General features: G+C 42.3%; 1 protein-coding gene across 1 annotated transcript; it reads left to right on the top strand.

Annotated features, from left to right (window-relative positions):
* The first annotated feature begins 470 nt into the window (after window positions 1-470).
* Window positions 471-8,197, top strand: RFXAP (regulatory factor X associated protein). Its single transcript, XM_014965744.1, has 4 exons — window positions 471-498; window positions 604-854; window positions 3,402-3,509; window positions 6,596-8,197. The coding sequence occupies exons 1-4, from the start codon at window positions 471-473 to the stop codon at window positions 6,704-6,706; spliced, it is 498 nt and encodes a 165-aa protein (XP_014821230.1). The 3' UTR covers window positions 6,707-8,197.
* The last annotated feature ends 4,576 nt before the right edge of the window (window positions 8,198-12,773 follow it).

The raw sequence follows: 12,773 nt of genomic DNA, 5'->3' as shown, positions 1-12,773 counted from the left end.
AACTTCCCATGTTCCAGCTTCTGCCTGTTGCCCCTTGTCCTATCACTTGAAACCACTGAAGAGAGTCCAGCCCATCCTCCTTCAACACACCCTTTAGGTACTTGTAAACATAGATAAGGTCTCCCCTTTAACTCAAAGCCAGAACACAAGCAGCCAAGAGAAGCTTACTGTGAAATTATGAGCTGCTGATGGTATTAGTTGATTTTTGAAAAATATTAAAGCTTACAATGTGTAAGCCAAGGCGTGCTAACTTCATGGAGCTCCCACCTCTGCGCAGACATGAAATAAAGAAAACATCTCGACTCTGCGCGTGGGCCGGCTCTTTGCACACCGGGGCACAGAACCCTGATTTGGGACAAGGACAGGGCCACATGCAGCCAGGGGACCAAATACGCAGAAGTGGCCACTGGTGGCAGTGACCCCCTGGCTGCAAGGGGAGTTCTTCGCACTTGGGTAGACGCGAGGGCTCCATGCTAGCGGAGCTGGCCCAGGCCCAAGGCAAGGTCCCAGAAGCCCGCCCAGGCCCCTGCGCCGCCTTGAGGGGGAACCCCGGGCCCGTCCCCTCAGCGCCGCCGGGCACGTGACGCCGAGACGGCCTGGTAGAGGAGGAGGAGGCGGCGGCGGCGACAACGACGGCGGCGGCTTCGAGCGGGGAAGCGGCGGGCGGCGGCTGCAAGAGCTGCACCTACCAGGGCTGCAGCGAGACCACCACGCAGGTGGTGAAGCAGCGCAAGCCCTGGATGTGCAAGCGGCACCGCAACAAGATTTACAAGGACAAGTACAAGCGCAAGAAGAGCGACCAGGCCCTGGGGGGCGGCGGGGCGGCCGCCGCGGGGGGCGGCCCGCGGGCCGAGGTGAGGCACCCCGGGGCTGGAGGTGGTGGGGGTGGTGGGTCTCTGCTGGGGCCTCCTCGGGTGGTGGAGTCTGGGTGGCAGCCCGACTGCCCGGTGATCCCCTGGGAGTAGGGGATTCCTGCGCAGACTTGGTTTCGGAGAGAAAACGGGAGAGAACGGGAGCTTTTTGCCCAGAGGGAAGGGTGGACGTCTCGGGCAGCCCTAGAGCTCGCTGCCACGGCAAACCTTGCCTCTTTATTTTTCTCTGATACAAATTGTAGCAACTTACAACTGTACCAGAAGATTCCAGGAGAAAAATTCTTGCTAAAGAGGAGGCTCCTGGGAGACTTTATAGCAGCTTTCCAGTATCTGAAGGAGGCCCGCAAGAAAGCTGGGGAGGGACTTTTTACAAGGGCGTGTAAAAAAGACGAAGGGTAATGGCTTCAAACTGGAAGAGGGTAGATTTAGATTAGATAACAGGAAGAAATTTTTCACTATGAGGGTGGTGAGGCACTGGAACAGGTTGCCCCGGGGAACTTGTGGATGTCCCATCTCTGGAGGTGTTCAAGACCAGGCTGGATGGGGCCAGGTGTCCCTGCCCATGGCAGGGGGCTTCAGACTCCATGATCTCTAAGGTCTGTTCCAACCTGAGCCATTCTGTGATTCTATAAAAGATGCTTTGCTGTGCCGCATGTGTTTATTATGCAGGAGGAAAGTTAAAACTGTAGATCTGAGAGAGATGTTGGTCTTCTTGACCAGTTGGTACTGAAATGTGAGGTTTTAAAGCCCCAAAGGCTGTTTGGTATCAGATTATATTGTATATAAAATATTAATATAAAATACTAATATAAACTGATATTGTATATCGTTGTGTGGGTTCTTAAATATACTAGCTTTTTATTTTTTTATTAAATGGCAGTTAAATATTTAGACCACTAATAGTTTATACTTATTTTCATAGACTTATATGTATTGTTTAAATGAGGAAATATTGTCAGTGATAGAACTGATGCTAATGTTTAAAGACTTTTTAGCTAGTCTTTTTTCCTACAGTTTGTGACTCAGGATAACAGTTTCTGGTGGTCACTAGTACTTTTGGTTTTACTTTTGAAGGTGCTGGCTAATTTGTGCTTGAAGGGACAAGTATAAAATAGTGGTTGCCAAAAGAAAAAAGTCTTACCTGGCACTCCTGCTAAAAGTGGCCCTTTTTTGTCAGCACAGCTGTCTCTGGAGTTGTGACTGTGACTGATCTAACTGCAAGCTAAACATCAAAAAAACTTTACTTTTTCTGTTTTTCTTCACATAAATATAGTAGTAACCATACTGGGTGTTGCACCAAAGAATCTTTTTTTTTGTCTAGCTGTAAGGCAAGTGTATGTGATGCTGCTAGGGTCAGGCTTGCCTCTAGCTTGTTTCCTTCCTGCGTGAAAAGGCGTAGCATGCTCGCTGCCAAGTGAAAAGTTTTGTACTTTTACCATCCTTGTTGCCGTTCTGTGAACCTTCTGTAGTTCTACCAGCTACTTCTCTTTTTGATGAGAGAACAGAAACTGCACACGGTGTTCAAGATGTAGGTGAATTCTAGATTTGTATACTGGCATAATCTCTCCTCTTTTGTCTTCCTTTCCTAATAATTAATCGTGCTTAGTCCATGAAGTGTCTACCCAAATATTTGTGTTGCTTCAGAAAAGGAGAGAACGGTAAAATTGCTGCATTTCATGTAGTAATGGGTTAAGACTTTTTGATCTGTAACATGAAGTAGTGATTATTGCATGTTGGAAGAGAGCAGGCTTTCTTCTCCCAGTTTCTGCAAGTGCAGGTTGCTTTGAGTGTTATGAAATTAAGGCCTGAACTTGCAGAATAAAGCAAGATATTTAGTGTGAAATTTAGCGTGCTTTTTTGCAGTGGTGTCTATCAAGAATCTGTCATCTTGTGAGGTCAGAGTTATATTCCTAATAGAAGTTTCATTTTTCGCTTCTGTGGACAGCAGTGAAGTGAAAGATGTCGGGATACTTTGGTGGTGGTGGTGCTTGAATCCTTTCAGGTAAACGGAAGTGTCAGTAGGTTGTGATTCAACATTGGTTGCAATTTTCCAAACCATGAATATTTTCTCTACAGCAGATTGTAGAGACACGTTGTTTAGAAGACAGTCTAATTCATATGACTGCTGACTTTACAAGGAATAGAATAAACTTACAAAGAAAAAAACATGTAGGTTTTACTGTCTCTTGCCTATGTTTTTGACAAGTTCATAATAGTAATCTGAAGTATGTTTTGTTTTGCTATTAAAGATGTTATTCCTGCCTAATTGCAAATGTTAAATACCATTCACTTCCACAAGTTGGAGATTGAGTTGTGAATGGCTTCATTTTTAAGAAATGCAGTCAAATAAATTCAAGCCATTAACTGTCCATTGAATAGGTAAGTTTCTGTTCTTGTGTTGTTATTTTCCTCTGCAAACTGAGGCAAATATTCTTTACTCTGGGGACTTTCTGTGATGAAAAGTAAATTATTACTACATCAAGATTTATAGTCTCACTTTTTTTTTTAATATTTTTTTTTCATGTGCAGGATAGTGTTGAAGGTTCAGTTTCTGTTACAAAACAGAGGACAGGATCCATTGGGGATCGCCCAGCAAGGCCTACTCTTTTAGAACAAGTGTTGAATAAGAAGAGGCTGGTAAGTTTTGTTTTCTTAGATGTTTTGAACTCAAATACAGAGAGTGTAACAATGGGGAACTGTCACCCTTGTGAAAGATGAAAATCAGTTTAATGGTTGTACACTACATGTGCATATTTTCAAATTTGAAATACGCTCTAGAGCAGATGTGTGTCTCAGTGTCTCTGAAGAATACTAAGATGACTAAATGTAATGCTCACTGCCACGTTACCTGAAGTTGAATATTTATGGTAGTATTAAAAAGATGAAAAAGATGTGGTTATTTCTTTAGAGTAAATAGTGCTTATACTGAGATGTATTTAACTTGTTAAACCAACATTTCTGTAAAGCTTCAGATAGAAGAATGCATGGACTTCAGGTCTGATGTAAGGTTTAATTACTGTAGTGTGTTTTAAAAGTTGTGAACCTATCATATACTTAAAATTGTATATATTTGTTTTGAAAAGCAGACTTTGTAAGCAAATAGTGTGACTTGTGATATTTGTAGACTGCATGCATGGCATGTGTTGTAAGTTCTGAAATGGTTTTGTTGCTCCCTTAAGTATATTTAAAGAATTAAGCCCAATGAGGGGAAATAATTCAGTACTTACTGTTCCTTCGTCTTCATTACAACTTTTTATGTTGCTGTTTTTTACAGTCTCCTTTCTCCAGAAGCTAACAGGACTGTTTGGCTTTTTTCTCTGTTAGCTGTGCAAAGCAATTTAACAGTCCTCATTAAAGTGCTGTAGTCCTTGTTCAGAATTTGAAAAGTCTTTAAAGAAACATCATATCAGTCTTAAGCATACAGTTATATAGATTTATTTATTGAATTCTGAAGAATAGCACCTATTTTTCTAAAACTTAGAGGGTGTCTGTAGCTCTTCAGACTTTACAAGAAAAAAGTAATGAACTATGAAGTTTATTTTTCACATCTGTCATTCTTCATGCCCTGCTTACTGAATTGTTGCCCCCTGTCCTGGCTGGTTTTGTTCATGTGCTTTTTTAATTAAATTTGAAAGTATCTGATTAATGAAACATTTTTTCCTAGAAATAGAACAATCAGAAGCTCTGAAAATAAATAAGTGTTGAGAGCTTTTGCACACAGTTATGTCAAGGCTTTTCAAGAATTGAGGTTTCCTTGCAGTATCCTGGGGAAGTAAGATTCAGATTCTCCTTGATCTGGTTTTTGCTTCTCTCTCTCCTGACTCAGTATCTGTCATTCAGCATTATTTCTTCTGGAATTTCTTCTTTGTTTTATGCATATCTACACAACACAAGGGATACATGTTGACCCAGAAAGGTCTCTCATGGCCTGCTGTATCCAAGACTGTCCCACAGCTTATGTTCCTGCACGTAGAAGTTACTGCATGTCACTGGTAGCTGCCTGCAGGTTTATAATGTAGAAGGGCTAAGTCCTTTGTGCTTGCTCATAAGTTTCTTTTATGTGGTTAATGTCTGTGAGAAGAGGCTTTTGTGGTGGCCCGTGTGTGCCTGGATGTGCAGCTTGCGCTGGAGAAAGGTGTAGAAACCTATAGCAAGGGACTGAGAAGCAGCAAGTTGTGGACCTGAGGCACTTTAATGTCATAAACCAGCAGCAAATTAAGAACTACTTACTGCAGAACTGCCCTGTGCAGTGAAGTGACGTGATAAAGCCAGTGTACAGTAAGGAAAAGGTGGCCGCGCATCTGCTCAGTGAGCCTGTTTGTTATCAATAACTGCTTTCAGTAGCTCATTCACTGTCTTCTCTGTTCATTGCTGGTGGAGGTGTGAGTTATGTGCAGAATAATTGTTTTCAGTTGTAATCTCGGTAGAATTTCCCCTAATGGCATAAAGTTTGAAACCCTGCCCTGGAAGTTCCTGGTCCTTTTGAATGTAAATCTGGATTACAGAGTTGCAGGGCCTCTTTGGTTGCATCAGTGAAGTGACCATGCATATATGAGCAAGCAGTTTAGGGAGTTAGTTCAGCTGAAAAATAACCTTTCTCCTGTGTTAATTTTTGGAAGGATCCATTCCCAACCTCATTTGACCTTACAAACACTTGTGCTGCCACCATGCAGGAATGAGAGTGAACAGCCAGGGCTGGATCACAGACTGCAACTGTTCAGGCTGGGAGCCAGATGCAAATAGTTTTAGATACTGCTGTCTTTTTGACTGAAGGCAGAGAGTTTTTTAAGTTACTCCTTGTGGCTGGGCTGCTGTTCTGAAATGTTGGGAAATTATTGAACACTTGGTGAGCATCAAATCATACAGTGTCTCAAGTTGGAAGGGATCTACAAGAAAAATTGAGTCCAATTCCCTGTTCCTCAGAGGATTACCTAAAACTAAACCATATGACTAACAGCATCTTCTGGATGCTTGAACTCTGACAGGCACATGAGCTTTGTTGTAGAGTTATAGCATTTTATTTATTTACTATATATTTTTAACTATCTGGAGTGGGAAATGCAAAAACCAACAGCATCTTCTGGATGCTTGAACTCTGACTTGTTGTAGAGTTACAGCATTTTATTTATTTACTATAGTATTTTTTAGCTATCTGGAGTGGGAAATGCAAAAATTGGCTCAAAATTGAAGCACAATTGGAAAGTGTTTGTTTTCAGTATGTCAGTAGATTACTCCTGTTTGTTATGTTTATGGTTTATGTGATATTGTATATTCTTTACATTCTGAATCTGCTTTCAGTACGTGTATCAATGCTGCTTCTGATTACCTGCTGATGGCCTGCAATGGTTTCAAGATAGTTTTTGTGAGCATATTTGCAGCTCTTCAGTGTCTAATTCAACTCTCATGTGTATGGGTGTACTGGTTTTGACTAAGATACAGTTAATTTTCTTCACCGTAGCTTGTATGGGGCTGTGTTCTGGGTTTGTGGTGAAAACAGTGTTGATAACGCAGCGATGTTTTAGTTATTGCTGAGTGGTGCTTCATCCCACTGGGGGGGAATGAACAGGAGGCTGTGATGTGCTTAGTTGCCTGTCGGGGTTAAATCACAATGATGAGTATTGTGCAAATTGATTTAATGGAAAAATATAATATAAACTTAATCATTGTAGCTATTTCATATATGTGAGTTCTTTAAAGTAAAGTCCACTTTCTGTTTCTTGCAGTCCCTACTCAGAAGTCCAGAAGTAGTGCAATTTCTACAGAAACAGCAGCAGCTGTTAAGTCAGCAGGCTTTGGAACAAAGGCAGCAACAGTTTCAAGGAGCACCTGGTTAATCAGAACAGATCCATGTCCTGCAGATGAGTCTGGTGCTGAAGGAGGAATAGGATGTGTGTATTTTACACAAATACAAAGAATCTCAATGCTTAAAGGAAAAGTAAAGTTGCTGCTGTTACGTGTTTTACTTGTTTCTTGTTTGCACTTTTGAGGTTTTGAGCTGCTTGGGTGTCTGCAAACTTGTGAGCAAATCTGGAGGAGTCTATTTTTTTGATTCTTTTTAAAACTTCATTTTATGTTTAATTTTTTTTTAATAGAAATTTGTTTATATTGGTAATGTTTAGCTGTACACCCTTTTCCTACCAAAGTCTTCCACTAAATTAACATTTTTCTATATAAGGATTTACTGTTAAACAAGTCACTCTTTGATGACAATCATTGAAGGAAGTCAGTTACTTTCTATGGAAGTTGTGAAATAAAGTCCTGAATTTGAGCCAGTCCAGTGGCATTGACCCAACGGCAATTGCTCAGGGATATGAGAAAATTATGTCCAGTGGAATCTTGCACTAAAGGCAGAGACAACGTGCCATCAAGAAGTCAATCCGGTGGCTCAGAAAAGTGCAAATCAGGTGATCCTCCTGCTATATATTCATTATCTGCAAGTTGAGTAGGTTTGAAGTGCTTCACTGTCTGTGCAAAGCATGTAAAAGAACTTGTGATTAAAAGTTCCAAAAGAGAGAAATGGCAAAATGCTTTGGAGAAGAATTAGGTGGAACGTATGCAACTGAGACTTGGTCCCTGTTCTATGGATTTATTTGTAAGGACCAACCTCTTATACAAGAAATACAACTTAATTACAGATGAGATTATCACTCATTTTTAAGTGGCTAGATTAAATTTAAAAGCTTTTAAGTCATAATAGGAAATGCATCCAAAAACTAAAATGTAATTGTGCATTTTTTTCCCTTTATGTAGTCTTCTAAAAAGAAAAAAACATAGGTAAATTTTTTCTGTTGCGACAACTGATACCTAATCAGCTCTCGTGCTGGACTTCTCAGGTTTTCAGCCAATTCAGATGAACTTGCAATTGATTGGGGTAAGAATCCAACCACTGTATTATGTACATGTTGAATCCCATGTTTTGTTTTGAAAACAAATTTTTGTATTAAACCATGTTTCCGAATAGAGTTTATCGGAATGGTCAAGGTGCTTAATAAAGTGCTACTTTGATATTGCAGCAGTTTGATCCGCTGAGTAATATCTCTTCAGGAGTATTTGTTAGTCTTACGAATTGTTACAAGCTGTGCTTTGTGTATGTATAGACCTTATTCAGTAGGGATTTATTGTGTAAGTTGTTATTTTCAAAAAAGAAACTGAAAAACTTTGTATCAACAGTTCTGGACCAATAAGTGTTTGAGTAAAATCTCTGTTTTTCTTTAAAAAACAAAACCAAAGCCTGTTCTTTCTTGATCTGTTTAATTTCTGTGGGGGTTTTTGTGTACTAAAATGGCTAGCTCTGACTAGGTGGCATTAAAACTCTTGTGTTCCAAGGCTCTTGTTACAGAAAGTTGTTTTAGCTTTAAGTAAAATCAGATTATTCATTTCAGTGTATATATATGAAAATGTAATGGGCCAAAATTGTAGAATAAAATATTTCCTGTTGTTTAGAAAAAAAGGCAGAGGGAGTGTTTGTTAAGACAGTGCTGAATGCCTTCTAATGAAGTCATTAAAGCAAATGAAACTTGCAGCAGGTGTGCAAGAGATGTTCAGTGCAGCTCAGCCCTCCTGCGTTTCACAGGATCACAGAATGGTGGGGGTTGGAAGGAACCTCTGGAGATCATCTAGTCCAATGCCCCTGCCAAAGCAGGTCCACCTAGAGCAGGTTGCACAGGAACTTGTCCAGGTGGGTTTTGAATGTCTCCAGAGACAGAGACTCCACCACCTCCCTGGGCAGCCTGTTCCAGTGCTCTGTTGCCAAGCTGTGTGAACCCAGCAGTGTCCATGTGGCTCCCAAGACTGTTATGTCTTCTACTGCCTTACTTCTGTTATTGCAGAACAAAAATCTGATTTTTAGGAAGACTGAAATCTGACGTCTGTAACAGTACATTCTTATGGTAGCTGTTTTCCCTTGAGCAGTTTGAGACCTGCTCAGCTGCAAGTCTCTTCCCACTGATGTCTGCTCCACAGCGAGGGCTTCGATCAGTGGGCAGCATCGCGGCTCGTTAATGGCCTGTCAGGATCAGTGCTGCCTCCTCCAGAAGCTAAGCTGAGCCATCCTCTTGAATCTTTGAATTTACCACATTAGTGAGGGATGCACATACTTCATATACAGATTTTATGCTGTATTAATTTTCAGTCCATTTTACAGTGCCTAGCATCTTTATGCTTACGAGTATCTAAAGGGTGGGTTGAAGGATGATGGAGCTGGACTCTTCTCAGTGGTTCCCAATGACAGGATGAGGGGCAACGGGCACAAGCTGGAACATGGGAAGTTCCATTCAAATATGAGGAAGAAGAACTTTTCTGGTGGGGGTGACAGAGCCCTGGAACAGGCTGCCCAGGGAGGTCGTGGAGTCCCCTTCTCTGGAGATCTTCAAGACCCACCTGGATGCAGTCCTGAGTGATGTGCTCTGGGCAATCCTACTTAGCAGGGGAGTTGGACCAGATGATCTCTAGAGGTCCCTTCCAACTCTGACAATTCCATGATCCCATTCTGCTGGAAGTGTTGCTTCATCCCATTACTCAGTGAAATCACTGATTCCTCTTGCCTTATTAGAACTGATTCCTATTTAGAACAAAGTTTTTCTAAATACTCTGGTTTCCCAAAGTCACCGGTGACTGGACTGGGACCTGCAGCTTTCCAGAGCCAGTCTCTTCGAAGAGAAAAAAGCAAGACAACAATGGAAAGAGCTCTTAAATTGGAAATATCTTTATTAACAGTAAAACACAAGACGTGAATAATCCCTTTTACAATAGAATAATTCCAGCCAAAGAAAATGGATTGTGTTTAAAAAGTGTATTGTTTAAACATCGGACTAAATATGTTGGACTTCAGAATGCCTCGAATCGAGCGCAGCAGGAGGAATGCTTGTGGAAATGTCCGCTTGACCAGTGGTGGTTAGGTCTTTCTTGATCCGCCAGGGCATGGGATGGAGCACTCTGGGGCTGGTGGGAGGACTCTGCGCTGCCCTCGTCTCTCGGGCTCCTGGAACTAAGCACCTCTGAGATCTTTCATTCTCAGGAGGCAGGAGTCCAAATCGCCTTCTTTATCGAGCCATTGACGTGGTTTTACAGAACATCACTAACTGTGAATAATACTTCCTTTTGGATGGTGCAGATGCTTTTTTGCTTTGATGGAAAAGAGAGGGCAGAACTGTTCCTAGACAGAAGTGACGCTATTAAATCTATGTATAATTCATGTTATTTTTCCTGCCCCAGCCTGTGGTAGCTCGTACTTAACAAAAAGAAACCCCACACCTTGCTCAAACCCACCGTCTTGGCCCCTTGACTGCAAAGAACCTTTTGGCTTAATTGATCCACACAAAAAAGGCCCGTTTCTTCACATTCTTGTCTCGCTTCTCAGCCCAACTTGTATCACAGAGGCGATACTGAAATGAGGGATTAAATTGCTAACACTGAATTATCTGCAGAAAGTATGCTGTGGTACATTTCACTTGCACTTAAAAAGTATTATAAATAATTAAAAACTCCAATTGCTTGAGTGAGCAAAGAAAATTTATCTGAACGTGCATTATCTCTGCTCATCATTATGTTTGTTCCCTTGCTCTCATTTGCAAAGCTTTTCATGGACATAATGAATAAGATTTAAGACACTTCAGCATCAAAAAAACCCACTTTGAAACACGATGTGCTCGCTACTGTGAAAGTGCAAGGGGGTCAGACTTTACCAAGTGTTTTCTAGCTTTTCTTTGCTGATGAGGTCTGCGTTTAAAATTATTAACTGGTTGGTCTATTTCTTCCTATGCTATTCCTACGCAATATTATTTGAATACTAACACGGAATATAAAATAGCAGCATCCATGGATAATAAAAACACTATGACTGAAGATCTAAAAACCGTTCACGATCAGCTGCGAGTGTTCCCATTGGCTATGATGTAGCTGACTCCGGAGGACGTAGTGGTTATGTCTACCTTGCATAAGAGACACGGCCTGCAGATTAGACTCGTTATCTCTACAGGCACCGAGTTTGCAAGCGTGGCCCAGGTGCAAGTGGAGGTGTCCTCTTGATGGGTCTCCCGTAGGTCTCACCTCCCTGGCAGGGAAGTGTGGCATCAATATGGCAATATAGTGTAAGGCACGCCCGGGCAAGCTGTTTGGGAAGCCCTGGAGAGAACAGGGAACAGGATCCTGGCTGCTCCTGGCCACTCTGGAGCTTCCTACGAGCAGGCGATGGGTACCAACCCAAGGCTGTGTGTTGTGCTGGTGCACAGCATACAGAAGTCTCTGTCTGCACTAGAGACACAAAGCGGTTTCCCTCTGCTGAGCAAAGCCTCAATGCCCACTCAGACTTCTTGTACCTTGAAGAACGTCAATCCCAGAGCTGCCATGAGGAAGAAGCCCTGTTTCAGGGGCTGCAATGAAGCCTCCATGTTGAGAATCTTGTTATTCACAGACCTGAAGTCTCATATAATCTCTCTTCCTGCTGCAAGTTGGGACCAACTCTTTAGTTTTTTCCCGATGGCAACCTGACCTTTTAGTTGCTCACAGGGAGGCCACTCGTCCATTCCTGTTTCCTGTTAATAAACGTTATTCCCTTGTCAGGAGTCCTGGTGGAGGCTCCTGCTGATTCCATCTTCCTTTGGGCACTGCAATTTCCCACCTATGCATGAAGTGAGTTGCTTTGCTGCAGTTCCCAGGTAGACACTCCACACCATCCCTGTCTTTCAGTTGGGCAGTTTCTGTTCGGACTGTAGTTTCCTCTGGGGAGCACACATTGGGTGTGTTTGTAGCATCCTTGAATGGTTCCCAAAGCTGAACTCCTCATTCGTCCTGTCGTGAGGCAGAGGGTCATCTCGCAAGTGCAGTTCCCAGATGCAACCAGAGCCTACCCTCTGGATCACAGGAGATCTATTTGTCCCAACACACCTAATGGCTTACTCAGGAGGCTGGTGCACCCAGCCAGGCTGCATGTATAGAGAGCACCAGATCAAGGACTGTGGTACGCCAAGCTGCTCCTCAAACCCGTTGATGGTTAGTTTAGATGTGAATGTTAAAAGCTCTAGTGAACACAATGGCTGCCCAAACACATAACTGCCTTCACACCTCCTGTGATGACCACTGAGCGTCCCTGGTCATATGCTCCCTCCTCCCTTCATCCTCTCAATGCGCCTCTGGCTACAGAAACCAACCGTGAACTAGAAGCCCTCTAAAAATCTCAGCCCCATCTTCCACTCTCCCAGAAGGGTTTGGTTGGGTTCAGAGGTTCAAGTAACACCCTACACCCCAGGCTTCTCCAGAGCAAGGAGTTCTTGCCTTTGGCTTGGTGAGCACATGGGACATGTTACAGTCAGTACACTTCTGATGATATAAATCTACATTCTCGGCAGCACCTCTCAGCTTTGAAAAATGGTATTTAATTATTCTACTCTATGACTCATTAATCTTTCTTTATTGTGTTTGGTTTTGGTTTTACTGTTAGGTTATGGAGAGCTGGGGGGAGAGGTGAATAGTACAGCGGATGTAATGTTTCTGTCATTTTGACACATAATGCTCAAGTGTTCCTGAAAGCTACAGCTTTCAGCTATAGCTGTACCAGAGAAGTCTCTAATGAGCCAAGAAAATTGGCCATATACTTGAGACCTCTTCAGAGTTACTAAATTCAATCAAGCTTCTTTAGAAATCATTTCCATCCAGCCAAGAAGGAAACATTCTCTGCCTGAGCTGCCTCTGTAAATCCAGCTGTTTGTGCAACTCCTCAGTTGCTGACGAGACTTTCTGATTTGTAGATCTTACAGCAGAAGGTGAGTGTTTTAAGACAGGAAGAACAAGAGCAGATTAGGTAAGGCTACAGTCACAAATGCCCATTTTTTTTTTTCTTTTTCCATTTTAAGAGTTGTGTGGTGGAGATGATGTTGACAGTGAGAGATGTTTGCAGTGTTGATT

Source organism: Calidris pugnax, unplaced genomic scaffold (assembly GCF_001431845.1).
Source record: "Calidris pugnax isolate Ruff unplaced genomic scaffold, ASM143184v1 scaffold20, whole genome shotgun sequence".
In the NCBI taxonomy this organism is placed as follows: Eukaryota; Metazoa; Chordata; class Aves; order Charadriiformes; family Scolopacidae; genus Calidris; species Calidris pugnax.
The sequence above is the reverse complement of the archived record's forward strand: the minus strand, read 5'-3'. Positions and strand labels throughout refer to the sequence as shown.

Bases quoted from the DNA above. Each gene is read 5' to 3' on its own strand.
- RFXAP (XM_014965744.1), top strand. From the start codon at position 471: ATGCTAGCGGAGCTGGCCCAGGCCCAAG. The intron at 499-603 runs GCAAGGTCCCAG...ACGGCCTGGTAG, and splicing joins GGAGCTGGCCCAGGCCCAAG to AGGAGGAGGAGGCGGCGGCG. The intron at 3,510-6,595 runs GTAAGTTTTGTT...TGTTTCTTGCAG, and splicing joins TGTTGAATAAGAAGAGGCTG to TCCCTACTCAGAAGTCCAGA.